Genomic DNA, 18,515 nt, shown 5'->3' with positions numbered 1-18,515 from the left:
AAACAGGTACTGTGTTTTTTTTGTTTTTTTTTAAAAGATCTACTTAATCTACTTAAACAAAATAGATTAATTTTAGTACAGGTATACGTTGACAAAATGCATCTTAATAGTGGATAATTTTTTGTTAACACTTATCTAGCATAGTACAGCATTTTATCCCTTACTTTTGTATTATTATTTCATTTTTCTTGGGGCTAAGAGTTCAACACTCAAAAGCTAAACTTCATACTGCTCTACTGATCTAGTCCACATTGTTCAGTGTCAATGCTGCTCTGTTATTGGGCCAGGGGAATGAACGGTGCCCTTGAACGAAGCACTTTTCTCTACCGAGTGAACAGAAAGATGGCACATGATGGAAGAACGGAGATAAAAGCAAGAAAAATGGTTTCCTTCTAAATGGACTGTAATTACAAACGTTTTTCTTTGGCGCAATGGTGTGAAGTTTCTGGGCAAGCGCACAAGAAAAGCGCCGATCGCTTTTGCGTCGGCCGAGCGCCCTGATTTATGCGACCCTGTGCCGAATCAAAAAGTCCATCCATGTTTGCACGGATACACTGACCGCAGGTATGAACAAGAAAATCCCTGTTAAGTTGTCTTGTGGCACTTTGTCGAGAGCAGCAGTGGGCTGGTGGGGAATGTGACACAGCTGTGTGAATCCTCTCTGTAAAGTACAGCAACGTAGCTAAGAAGATGGATAGAAGTAGATTGGGGAAGGGCCTTGAGTTCTTTGTAGAGGAACCAGACCTTGTGGCTCCCACTGGTGCGGTCTGACCCTTTCCATACTGTTCAGTTAGTCTGACCTCTGACCCCAGACGACTGGCAAGGCTGTGGCAAAGCAAGCAGTGGTGTTGAGAGGTGTAAATTGCTTTGATTTGGTTGAGGGGGGAACAATATACACGTAAGGAGAAGACGGAACACACGTACTCTGTTTAGATTCACTAAAGCAAAACCATATGATCTTTGAAGCTTAAAATCCTATACAGTATATGCTTCAATACACTATATGACCAAAAAAGGACGACACCTGATCTTTAGCATGTTGGACATCCTATTTAAAACCAGCAGCATATCTCTTCTGGGAAGGTCTTCCACAAAAGTCTGGAGTGTTTATGAGAATTTGTGCCCATTAAGTCAAAATTTAAATAAGCAGGGACACAGTCATGCTAGAACAGAAGAAGCCTATTCCAAACTGTTACCTGAATTTAAAAGCATACAATAAAATTAATATGATGGATTTTATACACCTGTTAGAAATGAGTGGGTCTGAAACACCTGAACTCAACAATTAGGAAGGGTGTTTACATGCTTATATACGGCAAATAGTAAAGCCGCTTTAACTTTCATTTCATTTCCTGCAAATTTTTTAAAGATAATGCCCTAAAACTTTTACATGGTAACTAAGCAATACAGTGATAAAGAAAATATTGTTTATTCTGATTTTTAGGCTACTACAAACCCATGTTCCAGCCTCTAATTCATTGCAGACCTGCTTTTGTGTTTTTTACATTACATTTGATCATCTGGACATATTTTTTTTCAGCATAAGGGGATAGTATATAATCTTTTCTTTTTTATTTTGGCAACAGACCACTGTTCCATTTTTAATGGGAACAAAAATTAAGATGCCATGCTACATAGTTGTTACGGGTTAAAGGTTTCTATTGGCTTCCCCTTACGTACAAATAGTAAATGTGATGAAAGTTGAATTTATTGTTTTTGTGTTGCTCATGTTTCATAAGTTGTGCAACTTTGTGCTTATTTTTAACATTGTATTATTTTTTATATTTTTATTGCAAGGTCCTGAAATACACTTGTTGAGACTCATAGGGGGAACTTATTTTATTCTCTTTGTTTTCCTACGTATTCACATCTAATGACAAAGTGAAAACAGGTTTTAAAGCTCTTCTAGTTAAAAAAATCTAATTTAACAGAAAACTGAAACCTCTTACTCAGAGTACTCAAGTATTCAGACCCTTTATTCAATACTAGAGGCATTTCATGGTTTGCTTTTTGTTCTCCCTGACATGTTAGTGTAAATTGTGGGCCCTTATAGACCCAGGTCTGTGCCTTTAAAACTATGTCCAATTAATTCAAACTTGCCACAGGTGGACACCAGTTTTGTTCCAGACACACCTTGAAGATAGTTGTGAATGAAATGTGAATGTGAAAATGTGAAGATATATGTTTAAATATTTACGTTTTTGCTATTTATTTAATAAAAAAAAACCTCATCATTAAATTTCAATAAATTTAATATCAAATCATTCTTATTTTGTAACATTATAAAAGATGTGCATTTGTTCTACAGTACAACTTCAAGCATGGCATGGAAAAAATGAGCATTCCTGACTTGATTAATAAAATCGAAGTCAGTTTTATCAGCTAAAAATTATCATTTTCATCATATTTCATCATATATATATATATAAGATTAATAGCACTACTCTTTTCTTAAGCTTAAACTTTCTGCCACTTTTATATTGTTGTTGGAAACAGTGAGGGCGGAACGAGTAGTGATTGGTTGAGTCTGAGAGACTGAGAGAGAGCTTATAGCCCGGATTTAGCGCCATCTGTTTTTCACCTTTTTGGACCGTTTTAAGAAGCTTTAAGGGGAAGAAGATTTTTATGTGATGATAATGTGAAAGCAGCGGTGCATCAGTGGCTACTCGCTCAACCAAAACATTTTTTGCTGATGGCATTAAAAAGTTGGTACGATGCTGGGAAAAATGCATCAGAAGCTGACCATGTAGAAAAGTGATGTCATTTGGTTTTAAAATTCTTAATAAATTGAGTTTTAAAAAGTGTGGAAACTTTCTAAAGAACACTCATTGTTTATAGTATATAGTATATAGTTTCATATTTCATTTCACTATGCACGTCCTCTAATCTCACAGTGATTTTTTTCTTTTTGTGTTTATTAAAGGACTGCAGTTTGGTGGTCAGGCCTGATCAGCCCTGCGGTCTTCAGCCTGTTTCTGGACTCAGATCTGCACATGAGCCTTGTTCTTCAGGAGATGAACCTGGTGAGAGAGTTTAACACAGTAAAACAGCTCCCACTGGTAACGTAGCCATAATATTTAGTTTTATTTGAGCTATCTTCTTGGCTGTAACACACCTAAGGTCAAGTCAGGTGGTGCTAATGCTTTTATGGTAATATAATCTTTTCCATTCCTCTGTAATTATATACACTTTATATCATTCTAAATTATGTCTCTCCTTTGTGGTTTATATATTTTCTCCCTCTTTTTATTACTATTACTTTTAAGTGAGTTTAAGTCCATTCTGACTTTTGACGACCATATGTAAAGTGTTACTTCAGTAATATATCTTTACTGCATTTGCAGTATAAATACACTTATTCTTAAAGTCTTAAAGAATAGCATTCTGTCTATACTGTTACACAGTTTGGGGTGCTAAATGTATTTTCTAATCATTTGACCTGTTTTGGAACTCAAAGTTTTTATGGATTAATCATTTTGGCCACAATTAAAGGTTTGATCTGGATCAGCCTTGTAATCTTATGCAAATCATTCTAGCTGCTATACTTTAGAAACAGAAAAAATGGATGTTTATGAATTGATGGCTCTACAAATGGACTCTATTGCTAAAATTACTTTTATGTTATTGTGTGTGTAGGGCGCTGGGTGGTACCATGCTTAAGCTGTTCAGACAACAGGACGTGTGATTGGCGTGAGGTCACCTGGCAACCAGACGGCTGTTACCACCCTGTTTTGGAGCAAGCACAGCTGCAGCAATGCATGATGGACAAGAAGGTACGACAGAAATAGTGAAATTACTGTTAATTGATCAAGCAGTGTAGAAATATAACTGACATTCAACCTTTTTATTTAAATCTTCATGTTTCCTGGGAGCTGGGTTTAATTTTCAACTCCATTTACTGTAAATGAGCATGATTTCCCATGTCTGTGTGGGTTTACTTTGGGTTATAAAGTATCATTCATCAGGTGGCATGGTGAGTTAGTGGGTAGCACTGTGGCCTCACAGCTGGGTTCAATTTCCAGGCGGGGCAGTCCGGGTCCTTTCTGTGCAGAGTCTGCATTGTCTCCCCATGTCTGCATGGATTTCCTCCGGGAGCTTCAGTTTCCTTCCACAGTCCAAAAACATGCAGGTTAATTGGAGACACTGAATTGCTGTATAGGTGATTGGGTGTGTGTGTGTGCCCTGCGATGGACTGGCGCCCTGTCCAGGGTGTTACTGTGTGACTTGTGCCCATTGAAAAGCTGGGATAGGTTTCAGCAGCACGACCCTAATTGGATAAGTGGTTAAGAAAGTGAGTGAGTATTATTCATCTTCCCAAAATATATAGAAAGTGGAATTTGTTTAAATTGCATAAGTGAATGAATCGTTGAGTTTGATGCCCTATAGTGAATTGACATTCATGTCTAGGAGTGACAGACCTGTCATAACCCTGACCCCCTTGACTAATGGTGGTTTGAGCAACTTGTTAGTCTCGAGATATGACACAATCTTGTGTACTTTCCATTAATATGTGGATGCAGCACACTTCCATACCTTTATGTTTCCAAGCACTGGTGTTGGACAAGAAGTCCTGGTTTGTAATCGCTATTCCAATTCATCCTGAAGGTGTTCAATGAGGCTGAGGTCTGGGTTCTCTATAGGCCACATTGCACATCGTGTTTTGTGAGCAGGGAAACAGTCATGCTGAAACAGTACTTGGCTTTTTTATTTACATTATTTGCATTTAAAATCTCCAAACTATACTCTAAATAGCATTTGTTCTGTAATTAAAAACTATAGAACAAACAACGCACTGGAATAAGCCTAAAGCTTTAGTTTAAGCAGCTGTGGAAACGTTCTACATGTGCTGAATATACTACAGAAACGACAAAAGTAATATAAAACGGTAGGGAAAATGAAGAGAAGTAGAATTAATTGTACTATATAATAAAGACATTTTCCCTCAGTGTTGGTGGGAGATGCATGTGGTTTATATTACATGATGATGTAGCACAGGTTCATTTTCTCTACAGAGTAGCTGGATGTAAAGCTCGCTCTGTATTAATCTTTTATAACAGGGCTTGTAAAAGTGCACGTTAAACACAGCAGGGAAGGAGATATTAAAGCCAAAATCTGCAACCTGCCACTCTGTCATTCACGTTACAGAGCTCAGCCTTTCCCCTTCACTTACTGGGGTCACAAGATCGACAACACACACCCACACCTGCACATACACAGCAAGTTTACCCAAGACTTAACATTAAGTGTTGAAGGTTTGGCATAGCAAAAAGTTAGTTATTTATTAGGGCTGTCGTTAATTGCGTTAATTAACGTGATTAACACGTTCAAACTTTAATCACGATTAAAAAAATTAATCAAGAATAAAATTTTTAATCAAACGAAGTTTTATTGGGCTGTGTTTGTGCCACTTTAAATATGTGTCTCTGTGGTAATTTGCACTGCTTTAACACAGCAACATTGTGTTTGTACTGTATAGTGATAACACGGGTCTTTTTCCAGTTTGCGGTCCTGAGTTACAAATTACTCAAGCTGCTACATATTGCGAAATGTAGCATGTTTTGAATAATAATTTTTGTTTTCAAAAAGCGTAAGAAATCATCACTAGACAAATTAAAGCAATAAGCCACGAGAGGCCGTACGTTACTGTGATTTTAGCACGGGGATGACGTTTTTGGCACGACGCGAAGCGGAGTGCCTAAAACTTCTTTCCCCGTGCTAAAATCGTAACAGTAACGCACGGTCTCGAGTGGCTTATTGCTTTTATAAAACGGCGGTCAACATAAAATATAATAAATACAACAGTTTAATCATAAATGTATTTATTGTGTATAAACTTACAATAAAGCATTCTTCCGCGACGCAAGGTAATCCGATTAACAGTGTTGCTAGGCACCGTGAGGGCGAAAATAACATTAACTTTCTCTATTCAGTGGCGTATTAATATGGAATGATGTGAGGTGGTCCTAGGTGTGCGTTTATCGGGGATTTTACAACGGCTTCAAACGCGGCTCAGCCAATCAGATTTTAGGACCGGAACTATCCGTTTTATAATTACAGTTATTTGATCGAAGTCTTTTGCCGCTTCAGTAGCATCTTCGGTCAAAGCACATGGATACGCGTTACAGGCAAAATGAGCTCAAGCAACTTTATTTGGCAGGAATTTGTATGGAAAGCCCAATTAACAATGTGGGTCTACATGACGTTATACGTGTTGCATCTAGAAATGGTTTATTGTAGTACCCTGAACGCCTGTTTTCAGTGGCAGGGTTATGAACAGGAAAAGATTCTCACTTTTGCTAAATAATGTGAACAGACTTGTTATTTTAAGTAATTGGCTTAAAGATAGGTAACTGTTAACAACTCTATATAGACATTGGCTGGCTTTCTAAAGATCATTTAGATGTAATAATTTTATCATAATTTTATTACATTTTTTATTGGTAAACATGTTCTTACAATAAAAATGTGCATAACTTCAAATTTTGTTTAGTTATTTTTGCAGTCGATTAATCGCAATTAATTTGGTTCTTTAATCGCGATTAATCATGATTGAAATTTTTAATCGTGTGACTGCCCTATTATTTATGTATTATTAGTTTCTGCCATTGTTGTAAAGCTATAGTAGCTTTGAGATTTTATAATCTGATAAAGCTGGCATACCTATGCAATGCTGTAAAATCGTGTTTTTTTGGGGGTTATACTGGATTGTATTAAAGAAACAAAATTATTACATAGTTTTGCACTATGAAACCTCATAGTACTTTGTGTTAAAACAATTATGCTTTCATGGTTTTACTATTTTATAACTAAAAAAATAAGTAAATAAGTAAATGCAGTTATAGAAAATTAAACAGAGTAGAATAAAATAAAATTAAAGTAAAATTAAATAAATACAGTAGTGACAAATTACAACTTTACAGGAAGACACTGTATATACATACGCATATACAGTATACACATACCCGGCTGCTAGTCAGTGTGAGGACAGCCTGTGTATTCTGCTGCTGTTATGCAGCCTGATGGCAGTGGGCACAAAGCGCTCTGTCTTGCTTTTTGGTGGAATAAGCCTATGACTAAATAAACTGCCCAGCTGCCCAGTTCCTCATTGACAGGGTGAGAGACATTGTCCAGAATCGCTCTGATTTTGTCCTTTATCCTCCTCTCACAAACTACCTCCAGACTGTCCAGCTCCAGACCCACCACAGAGCTGGCTTTTCTAACCAGTTTATTTAGTTTGCTGGTTTCTCCAGCCTTGATGGAAATAATTAATTAATTAAATTAATAACAACTGTAATTATCCAGCCCTCCCAAACTACATAGACCATTTCTCTATTCGCTGCCCTTCTTTAGTCAGCTTGTCTGATTACAACACACACATTCACAACCGTATGATTTAAGATGGCATTTCTTGTGCCGACTTTTCTTTTCCCCAAAAACCTGTCAACCACCTGTGACTTGTCAAGTGCTGCTGAAAGGCTATCATCTCAACCAGCTTACTTCCACTTTTCCAGTATCACAACTGTTTACTCCCTATTTACTTCTCCTACTCCTTTCATTCATTTTAGACTTTCTTTAAGTGGATGCATGAAACAGGGAAGAGGGGTATGAAGAGGGTTGTATTGTGGCATAAGTGTGTGTCAGTTTGAATTTTAGAGTTTGATCTGTTTTGTTTGTTTCTGATGCCATGGTGATAAAGTGTGTGTGTGTGTGTGTGTGTCTGGCTCACACATACACATCCATCACCTCATCACCAGGCATATCTAGTTCTAGTAATACATACATCATACTTACTTTTTGTGAATCTTCTACATCTGTTCTGATGTAAAACAACACCACTTTTTGTTATCACATTTTTTAGAGGCAAACCAAAAAACACCTATAATATCTATTTTATTACATCATAAATACCATAATAAATTAGGTGCTTGGGTGACACAGCTGTACAGCTGGTTGTTAGCCCACCACCACTGAAATCTGGAGTTCAAATCTCAGCAGTGCTATTGGCTGTTCAGGCATTTACACAGATATGATTGGCTGTGTTTGAAGAAGGGGATAGTTTAATTAAAATTGAACTGTGGCTGCTTGCTCAATGTGCTCAATACATACTGTGGCGAGAGGCCAGCATGGGTTCCTCCAGGATGCCCTGCCTTTCTACATCACTGGCTGTGGGAGCGCTGTATACCATGATGCAGCACACCTATGGCTAAAACAGTAATAGCAGTTGAATTGTTTTAGAAGTGTTTGTGTAGAGTGAGATGAGTTTGAGTGATGTAGCAAATAGTGCATTAAGTTAATTAGTTGATTAAGTGCATTAGTGTCCTATGTGTTTATTATCACTTGTTCGTTAAGTGGGAGGGATCTGCTGTATATCAGATTTGGCCTCTTTTTCCACACCCTTGTACTTCACACAAGAGATTCGTCTTAATAAAAGTGTTTCCTTATGCCTCTCAAATGCCACAATACATAAACAGTACACCTGTTTGTGTATTATTAGTTCAGGTGCTTCTACTTTGTACATTAAACACCAATTTACAAAGTTAAAGGACCTGCTGGTAATGTCCTGGTACCAGATACCACAGATGTCCTGTGGAGTTTATGTCTCAGTGAATCAGAGCTGTTTTGACAGCATATTAGGTGGGTGGTCATAATTTTTTGGTTCAGCTTGGTGTGTAAATACATGATTTTTTACAATTATCTAAATTAACAATATAATTTATGATGGATTTTGTAATAATTTACTGCAGTGATATTAAACAGAATAAAGGATTCATAATTTGTGTGTTATTATAGTGTTTGTCTATAATTGTGAATTAGAAAACCACAACATATCATACCTTTCAAAGGGTTTACTTACTTTCTCTTGCACTTGTAATGTCAATTACAATTGGATTTATTTTACTTTGACAAGATTATTTAAAAAATATATATTATTTGTAGCCTTAATATTCATTGAGAATAATTAATGAAGTAAATGTGACAATGTAATTAAATATTATTATTATTATTAATTAATTAATTAATTTAAATAATATACTGCTTTATTGCCCTAAATAACAATGATTTTAACATTGAGGAGTTATCCAACAGTATACCAACAGACTTACTACATACATGTGACTATTTCCCTGTTTTCCTTCAGGTCCTGTTCATCGGCGACTCCACTAACCGGGGGATGATGTACTACCTGATGGAGCGAGTAAACACTACTTTGGAATATTGGGACAAGGCTCATGATGTTATCCAGTATGACAGCCTGAATCATGGTCGAACACTCATCAGCTACTCATACTATCCACAGTTCTGGCTCCACAGGAGCCAGAGACCCACCTTCCAGCAAGCACTGGAACAGCTCATACAAAGGTCTATACTCATTATTAAATTATATTACATTACATAATATTTAAGTTAAACAGGGTATGTCAGTGTGTTGCTGTTTCCCCCCATTTTCACATGGGTTCCTGGGGGTGTGTTAGAAAGTGGCTTTAGCAGATATATCAGATTTAAAGATTGTGTCTCCATGTGTTTGTGGAATTCTCGTGGTTTCTGAGCTGTAGATGTGCTGGTGTGGTGATTGATTCATGTGGCAAAAACTTTGTTAACAGACACATTTACCAAGGCTGTATATGTGCAAGCATATGTCAGTCATTGTGATGTGGGCTGTGTGAGTAACCTGAAGACTGATTTAGGGGGGTCTGTGGGTAAGTAATGTGTAAAGAGTAACTGCTGCTGGCTTAGCCCTCCTGGTCTCACCTACTGATGTGGGTACCGACTGAGGAAATATTTGTTTCACAGATGCTGAAAGTGCAAGCGTGTCTGTTGCCCTGGTTACACACCCAGCAGTGGAAATCAGTTTTTGTCGTTAGGATAAAAATCCAATAAAGTGCAGAATTTCTCTCTTCTTTTTTATTTTTTTCTGTTAGGACATCAAAACCGGTAAAACATATCTACATACTGTATATTCTAGACAAGATCTTATATTCATACAGGGTGTCTTTAAAGTCTGGACACAACAGAAACATCACTAACTATATGTTTACTAAAATACACACATGTACATATTGCATTACAAATAGTGGAAATCACATTGAAGATGTTATTGATTAATATTCTAATAAAATAAAATGTTGTTAAAATGTATTTAAATTTATTGAAAATAAGTGTTTAGCCCATGTGTCCAGACTTTACGGAAAATAGAATAGAATGCCTTTATTTCTCATATATACATATACAGGTGTACAGTAGTATAGTAGAACAAAATTATTTTTTTGCATATCCGAGCTTGTTTGCAAGCTGGGGTCAGAGCTCAGGGTTACTGTACGGCACACCTGGAGCCATAAGGGTTAAGGGCCCAACAGTGACTGCATGGCAAAGCCGGGATTTAAACTCTCAACCTATTGATTGATAGCCCAAAGCTCTACCCACTAGGCTACAATTGTCCCATCATGTTGCAGCCATCTGATTTGCAGTAAGAAATCAAACTCACATCAAAATATAGTGTAGAAAAAAGTCAAGGGGTGTGAATACTTTCTGAATTAATTACTTTGTCATATTACTGTTTTCAGTTTAATAAAGGTCACCCAGGATTGGCAAATCATTGCAAAAGTCTGTTTTCATTTACATTGTTTCTACTGTCACAACTTTTTTAGATATTGGGTTTGCAGGTTCAGCTAATATTATAATCACTGACATCATGATTTAAAATAAGTACTTAAGTACAAAAATTCCGCTCATGTCTATTTATGAGGTAGAAGGTAGCTCTCTGATTATGTTTATCTGGTGTGGATGTAGTATTGTTAATAGACATTTCAGAAAGTGGAAAAAACCAAACATATAAAGTACCCATGTAATTAGCCTAAATGTATAAAGAAACTACTACAGTTAAAATAGCTACACCTTTGCCTGCCAGAAATAATTAGTATAGAAGTGAGGAATTGAATACCTAGGGTCTTTGACTTTAAATTTATTTTACCCATATATATTTGGAACGAAAAGTCTAAGGCCACTACTAAACATGCTTCTATTTTGCATTTTTATATAGATTTTTTAAATAACAATTTGCGTTACAATTTATTCATGTCCTCCCGTTTACTATAATGACAAAATGCAACAAAATGCACTTAAGCTGGCATGGACTTTACAAGTTTGCACAAAGTCTGATAATCAATGTTTGAGTCTAATATTCATGCTGATTCCAGCATAAATATTTAATGATGCTTAAGTCAGGTGACTCTGGAGGAAAGTTCATGCCAGTCAGAACTCCTTGAAGTTCTTTCTTCTGCCTTTAAGTTTTATTTGCAAAGCTTTGAGGTTTCAAACTTGTAATGAAAAACAAATTTTTAAACATATGTATTTACAAAGTAGAAGCATGTTCACCATTGGTGTTCAGCTTTTAGCCCTTGCTGTATATTTACATCTAAGTGTACTTGGAAAAGATACATTTAGGTAAATAGCTAATTTACAGCAATTACAGGTATTTGAGCTTTGACTTTTAATGCTCTTGTCTGTCACCCGTGACAGGTCACGACCTCTGGAAAACTCCCCTCAGACAGTGCTGGTTGCTGGAGGGGTTCAGTGGCTCAGTCTAGAGCACCTTAAAACCATGAAGCAGGTGCTGAAGAGGTAAACACATGCAAAAATGTTTTCTACCAATGCCTGTTTCCAGTCAGTGCTGGCTGTTGGGCTCCATTTGTTACGTTTACATTTTTCCAATTTCTTTGTAATGTATTCAGATATATTTTATTAATTTGTACTCTAATCCATTTTTGATACATTGACAGTCTGACACATATAAAAACCCTTTTAAAATGTGGTGGAGTGGGTGCTGGACAGCAAGACAGGCAAACATAGGTCCTGGGGACCAGATTCCTGTTTCTGATCACCATTTACCCATGTCCATGTTGGTTAACCTTTGTTTTCTTCCATCTCCATCTCCAAAAACCTAAATATAGGAAGTGAACTGGCTACTCTAAATTGTCCCTGAGTGTGATTAAGTGTGTACTAATGTGTGAGTGTGTCTCACCCTACAGTACATTGACACCCTGTCAAGAGTGTGTTTCCTTCCTTGTGGCCTGTGTTTTGCACAGCTGAAGCAGTTCTTGGGATTGAAAAATATGCATGGACCTGAAGAGTTTGGAAAAATAGGATACAATGAAAAACAATAGTAAATTTAAATTATGCAATCATAAAGTTATAAGTTATTTACATCACTCCACTGTGATAGGTTTATTAAATCATTATGGCTAAGGTCACCTTAACAGTTTGCAATTATCCTACAGAGAGAAGCTGCAAAATATTGTGGTGGTGGTGAAATCTTTGGGAATGGGCTTTCATCTACCAGTGGATGGCATTCATTCTCTGTCTTTGGTGAGTACTGTGGAAGTTGAGGATAGATATCATCAAAAATGCTAATTGGATAATAATAGATGTTTTGATAGTGACATCATAATATTGATAAATAAGGTAACTTGTATCCACAAACTTGTAGGGATTTTTAGATGTTCTTTAAAATGTGTTCTTTATTATCAAGTGAGTATATTTACAGAAACTGTGGTGTCGGTCCTTATTTAAGACATGAATAAACTCATGATCTCATGTCAGTCGGATGTAAAGGTAGTGTGTTTGTGCACTATTGCTTAGATCCAGGTTTTAAATTATTAGCATCATGTCAGGCTGTGCAAATGCATCATGCCAAGTGCCAATATAGTACAGTATATTAAAATAAACAGCAAATTGACACTGACTTTTTGCTGCTTTATACTGAAACACCTCTACCTGTATATTAGGTAGGCACAGAGATATTATTATTGTTGTAATTATTGTTATACTTGTTTCTCAAATATAATAATACATATTACTATTATCGTTATTTTGCAAATTTTAAATGATATAAAACGTCATTCAGTAGATGAGATTTCATGTGACAGCCTTTTTTATTATTACACATGGGCCCTGGGCTACAGTTTAAATAAAAAGTATTAGCACTTTTAGCATATAAAGTTTGCAATAAATAGCCTGTCAGTTTTAATATTGTTACTCTTGGATCTATTGGTACACACTTTGTTTCCTATGTCATTTTTAGAAAGGAATCCAGGAGCTTTATGGTGTGAATAAAAACATTCTGGAAAACGCAAAGCGAATGGGGTTTGAGGTGATCAACACTTTTAGCATCACCATGGGCCGCTATAAGGAGTTCCTGCAAGGCCGCTGTGCCTGCCATTTCCATGAGGTGAGCACTCGACCTTCATGTGCATGCTTTAACCTGAAAATTAAAATTCCTATAATTATTATTGGAATCAAAATATTTACTGGCAGTATTTTTTTGTCCATCCATACTGTTTACTGGTCATTTGTGGACATTCATGACATCACATTTACTGCTGGTCAATTAGGTTGACATAAATTTTGTCAGGTGTTTGGTAAATAAAGAAGATTTTGTTTTACTGCTTTAATAACGCTATCTCCAGACTGAACAGTTTAGCTTGGATTGGACTGGACATATTAAGTTAATATTAAATAACTTGGCAACACTATCCGCAAGTCATGCTGGGCTGATATTTCTCTTATTCTTTACACAATACATAACTAATTAATTATTGCCGTTGTGTTTCGCTCCTCATTGGCATAATTTTAAATTTGACATGACTTTGTTCTATAACTCACCCTTGCCATTTTATAAGACCAACAGTCAGGTCATCTTCTTCAGCTATAGGCTGACACTGAACTTTTCTGCAGAGCTACATGTTGATTTAAATGAAGTCTTTATCAGTTTAATGATACAGCAACCAAGATAATAAATTATGTATCTTAGAATAGCAAGATACGTATATTGTTAATACTGCCATGTCAGTTATTCAACCCCCTACATAATAATAATGGGTTGCAACATGATTAAACCACTGGAACTGAGTTACCATCCTTACTTTGCTTTAGCTATGATGTGTTATATAAACACCACCCAGAGATGTGTTCAAGTGTTGCAGCAATGCTGAAAACTAAGGAGCTGTCACAGTAGTTAAGAGAACAAATCATTTAATTGCACCAAAAGGTCAATTGATATAAGAACATTTTCTGAAAACTTGAAATTCCTAGAGACTCTACTGGGAGTATCCAGATTTATGGTATAGCAGCAAACCTGCCTAGTCAGAAAAGAGAGCCCAGAATTTGGCCTAGAGGCTATAGGTCTATGTTACTGAAAAGATGTAACATCTGGGTAATTTTTTTCAGATGTTACTGAAAAGACTTACCAGAGGACCCAAAGGCTGGGACAAATTTACATTTGCAGCATTTAGCAGACGCTTTTATCTAAAGCGACTTACAATTATTTTGAATATAGTTTGAGCAATTGAAGGCCTTGCTTAGAGACCCAACAGTGGCAACTTGGTGGTGGTATGGCTTGAACTTTCTGATTACTAATCCAGTACCTTAACCGTTAAGCCACCACAATGCCCTCAAATGGGACAAATGTGTCAATGGCGATTATAAGATTACTTAACCAAGGACTTCATAGTCAGACTCCATGGTGTGTACCACTCTTGATTAAGAAGCACAGAAAAGGTTTACTCAAATATGCCAGAAGGAATTTGGATAGACCTGCATAGTTCTGGACATAGTTCTGTTCTATTAAGTAATTAATTAAAACCGGAATTGTTTGGCTCAACGGTTTATCTGGCGCAAGAAAGATGAGGCTTTCGACCAGAAGAATACTGTCCCCATGGTAAAGCATGGAGGTGGGCCATTGATGTTGGAATGTTTTTCTGCTGCAGGAACTGGCAGTGTTGACTGTGTAACTGGCATCATGGATTCACAGAAAGACCAAGGCATTTTGAGGGGGAATGTTATGCCTTCTGTGGTGAAATTTAACCTCTTTGACCTTGGAAGCTTTTTTTTGGGAAGAACAGGCGAAGATTCCACAAAAGAGGTGTTAGAATCTTGTTCGCACTAACTGAAATTGCTTATTTCAGGTTTTTAAGGCTGAAGGATGTTCCACCAAGTACTGAGGTTGGAGGTTGTATAATAGTGCACATGGACATGTCAGGAGAGCTAGAGCTAGATGACATATTAAAGAAGAAAAAAAAAAAAATAATAATAAAAAATCTAGACACTGTAAATACACATTAACTTCTAATCAGCATACACCTCTGTCATTTATATTAACTTTAAAATTATATAAATATAACCAAGGGTCATGCAAGTTATCATATAAACAAACTGGCCTTTTATTAAATGTATCATTATTTTTTGATTATAGCACTTCAGTTATTATTTCAATCTTTTTATTGATGTTACCATAAATCTAATATCTCTCGAGTATTACACCAGCCACCACTTCAGTTCCCCATGTGTGTGTGTGTGTGTGTGACCGAAAACGACTGTTTCTACAATTACCAGCCAGCCAGTTCCATTCATATACACACATCTGTTTACAAACACATCCGGCCCTTCCAGTTCAATAAAGTCTCGTTTTACAGAGCATTCATGTTGCTTTTTTATTTGACTATAATTTAGCACTTGGCTCAGTTCATGAGTATTTAGCAATTACAACAGTTTTTATTAACTCGTAAAAGAACTGGATGAGTGCCGATGAGGAAGGTATGAAGTGTGTGAAGTGGTGACATTGCATTTCCATATGGGGCTTTAAAAACAGCACTCTGACCTACTGATACACCAGAAAATACCAGTCTAATTCACCATGGCTGGTCCGAGGCTAATGTGTCTTACATTGCTGCATTGTTCACAATGACAGTTTTCCTACCTTCTAAAAACCTGTCTACCAATCTAATACACCAGTGAGCCAAAACATTAGGACCACCTGCCTAAAATGCTGTAAAAGCAGCACTGACCTGCTAAGACATGGACTTCACAAGACACTTAAAGGAGTCATGTGGTATCTAGTACCAGAATATTACCAGCATGTCCTTTAACTTTTCTTTCATGGTAAACAATGCACATGGCCATCTACATGATCTGCGATAAAACAGGATTTGCCAGTGTCAGTTCTGATGCCTGTGTGCCCAGTGTAGGTTCTTCAGTGGTGGACAGGAGTTGACTGGCCTGTGACTATGCAGCCCCAAACACATTCATCCCATCACTGTTATTATTGATCTGCAGTTTTAGCCGCAGTAGTCGTTCTGTTGTACTGTATTAGACACCATAGCCTTTATGTCCTCTGCCATCAGTGAGTTTTGGCTGCCCAGCAACTTTTAGTGGTTTGTGGCTTGTCCCTCCTCGGCCATTCTTGGTGTGTTCTGACCACGGTAACCATTGCCTGTCAGCAACACTTACTGTCTTAGAGATACTTCAACCAAGTCCTTTGGCCATTACAATACAGCTTCTATTTGAAAAAATGCACCCAATTTAGAGATGCTCAATTTTCCTGTGTACTCTGGTGACCTTAGATGCCCATATGATGCCCTTGCTGGCTAAGCAGTGCAGGCTAAAATGCCTTCTCCAACATGTATGACAGTCTCATCATGTACAGAGAACCATGCTACTTTATTTATTACTTTATGTCTGTTGAGTATCATGCCAGGAACCCCAATGGTCAATTTTTTTTAAAACTGTATAAAAATGAAATACCTAAAATGTTGATCATGGGACATTCACTAAATGTGTAATAAATATAATAAATGCATTTAATTTGGTGCATTCATTTTACACTATGTCAGTGGCTCTCAACCTTGGGATTGGGACCCTGCATGACATATTTTGGTGGTTGATGAATGCTGTTGGAGGGTGCACTGGTTCCCCTTCACAAGTTCAAAGACATTCGTCAGGCCAATTGGAAATACTAAAAATTGCTCTAGGAGTGAGTGTATGTCTGTGTGTGTGTGTGTCCTGTGATAGACTGGGACCTATCTTGGGTGTTTTCTACCTTTCACCCAATGAATTACATCAACTGTGACCATGACCAGGATAAAGCAGTGGTGAAACAGACCATGGATGAATGGATTAAATTGACTGAGGCTTTTGTTTTAATTTAAATCTTCAGTTAAGAAAGTTAATTTTTTTCCATTTTTTTAAATGATCATTTTCAATGGGACGCTTAGATGGTGCAGCAGTCCATTACACTAGTCTACCATCACTGAGATCCATGCTCTATCAGTCAAATGCCTTTGTTTGCCGCCACAATGGATTGGAGGCCTGTCCAGGATGTATTTCTGCCTTGCATCCATTTTTGTATATGTATAACAGGTCATTAATTAAATGCCACCAGACCTCGACACCTGCTGCATTCATTAACACTATGTTAACACTGCTATGTTCTTTACAGGTTAGTAAGCCATCAACGCCCACAGTGCCTGCCCACAAGAGGCTGCAGATAGTGAGCCATACTGGAGGGAGTGTGAGTTCGACAAGTACGTCACCAGAGCCATCATCCAGACCCAGCTCGTCCTACCACGTGAAGGGAACAGTGAACGAAGTCTACTCGGAAATTCTGCTGAGCAGATTGTGCAGACATTATACTCACAACAGGACACGTAACCAAGACTGAAGGACATCTGTATCTGGCATCACAGATTGGTGACAAGTTAAAAAACAAAATAACAAGCATATTTTTTTAAAAGGTTAATGCATAATACAGTTAAGCTGTTAATATCCTACTATTCTATTAAGTGCCTTTGGTAAAACATGCTGAATGGACACAGTGATCTTGATTTTAAATCAAGTAATGTGATAAAATAGTGCAACAAACATAAGTAATGGTCTAAAATGAAGGTCATTTGCTCTGTTATCAAATGGAGCATGCAGGTGTGGCAAGCACCAAGAGAAAGGCACAAAGTGGGTCCAGTGGCTGTTAAAAATGTCAATGGAAATAACCTGATTATTATGATGGAACTTTTATATCCTAATTGGCATGGTCTCTTCAAGGATGGCAATGCCCCCATCTACAGGGCATGATGTGTCAATGATTTAAGGTCGCCACAACCTTCATAAAAGATTAAACTGGGAGAGTATATTTAAGAGGAATAGTGCTCTCTCCTCCAGTACAGTTCCAAAGACTTAAACCTAGGTGCATTAGAGCTGATACTGCTGCTTATGGTTGCCCACCTGTCTGTAGTTATATAAAATGAAGTCACTTAGATTGGCAAAGATGAGGGCTCTGTGTGTGTTTGTGTGTGTTTAGTGTTTTTTCTACCAAATAAGCTGCAGCAAAACAGTGGCTGGTGTTGGATTGCAGAAACCTTTCCACTGCGTCCCCACAATGCTGCCTCAGCATAGAAGATAAAACCTTCTATATATACGTAGTTATATATGTACAGTCAGTGAAACAAAGTCACAGTATAAACTACAGTATACACCGATCAGCCATAACATTAAAACCACCTCCTTGTTTCTACACTCACTGTCCATTTTATCAGCTCCACTTACCATATAGAAGCACTTTGTAGATATACAATTACTGACTGTAGTCCATCTATTTCTCTACATACTTTTTTAGCCTGCTTTCACCCTGTTCTTCAATGGTCAGGACCCCCACAGGACCACTACAGAGTAGGCATTATTTGGGTGGTAAA

The 18,515-nt window shown here is 37.2% G+C and overlaps 1 protein-coding gene across 1 annotated transcript in view; it reads left to right on the top strand.

The window, feature by feature from the left end:
* The window catches only part of cped1 (cadherin-like and PC-esterase domain containing 1), a 97,034-nt gene extending 79,419 nt beyond the window's left edge, over positions 1–17,615 (top strand). Inside the window, exons 15-21 of the mRNA XM_063005189.1 lie at positions 2,924–3,023; positions 3,637–3,773; positions 9,140–9,360; positions 11,518–11,619; positions 12,276–12,363; positions 13,079–13,225; positions 17,270–17,615. Of these exons, the coding sequence (XP_062861259.1) occupies positions 2,924–3,023; positions 3,637–3,773; positions 9,140–9,360; positions 11,518–11,619; positions 12,276–12,363; positions 13,079–13,225; positions 17,270–17,491 (1,017 nt within the window). The 3' untranslated portion in view covers positions 17,492–17,615. The remainder of the gene's footprint in view (positions 1–2,923; positions 3,024–3,636; positions 3,774–9,139; positions 9,361–11,517; positions 11,620–12,275; positions 12,364–13,078; positions 13,226–17,269) is intronic.
* Positions 17,616–18,515: the final 900 nt, after the last annotated feature.

This window comes from Trichomycterus rosablanca, chromosome 1 (assembly GCF_030014385.1).
Source record: "Trichomycterus rosablanca isolate fTriRos1 chromosome 1, fTriRos1.hap1, whole genome shotgun sequence".
Lineage (NCBI taxonomy): Eukaryota > Metazoa > Chordata > Actinopteri > Siluriformes > Trichomycteridae > Trichomycterus > Trichomycterus rosablanca.
This window is presented reverse-complemented; position numbering and strand designations above follow the sequence as displayed.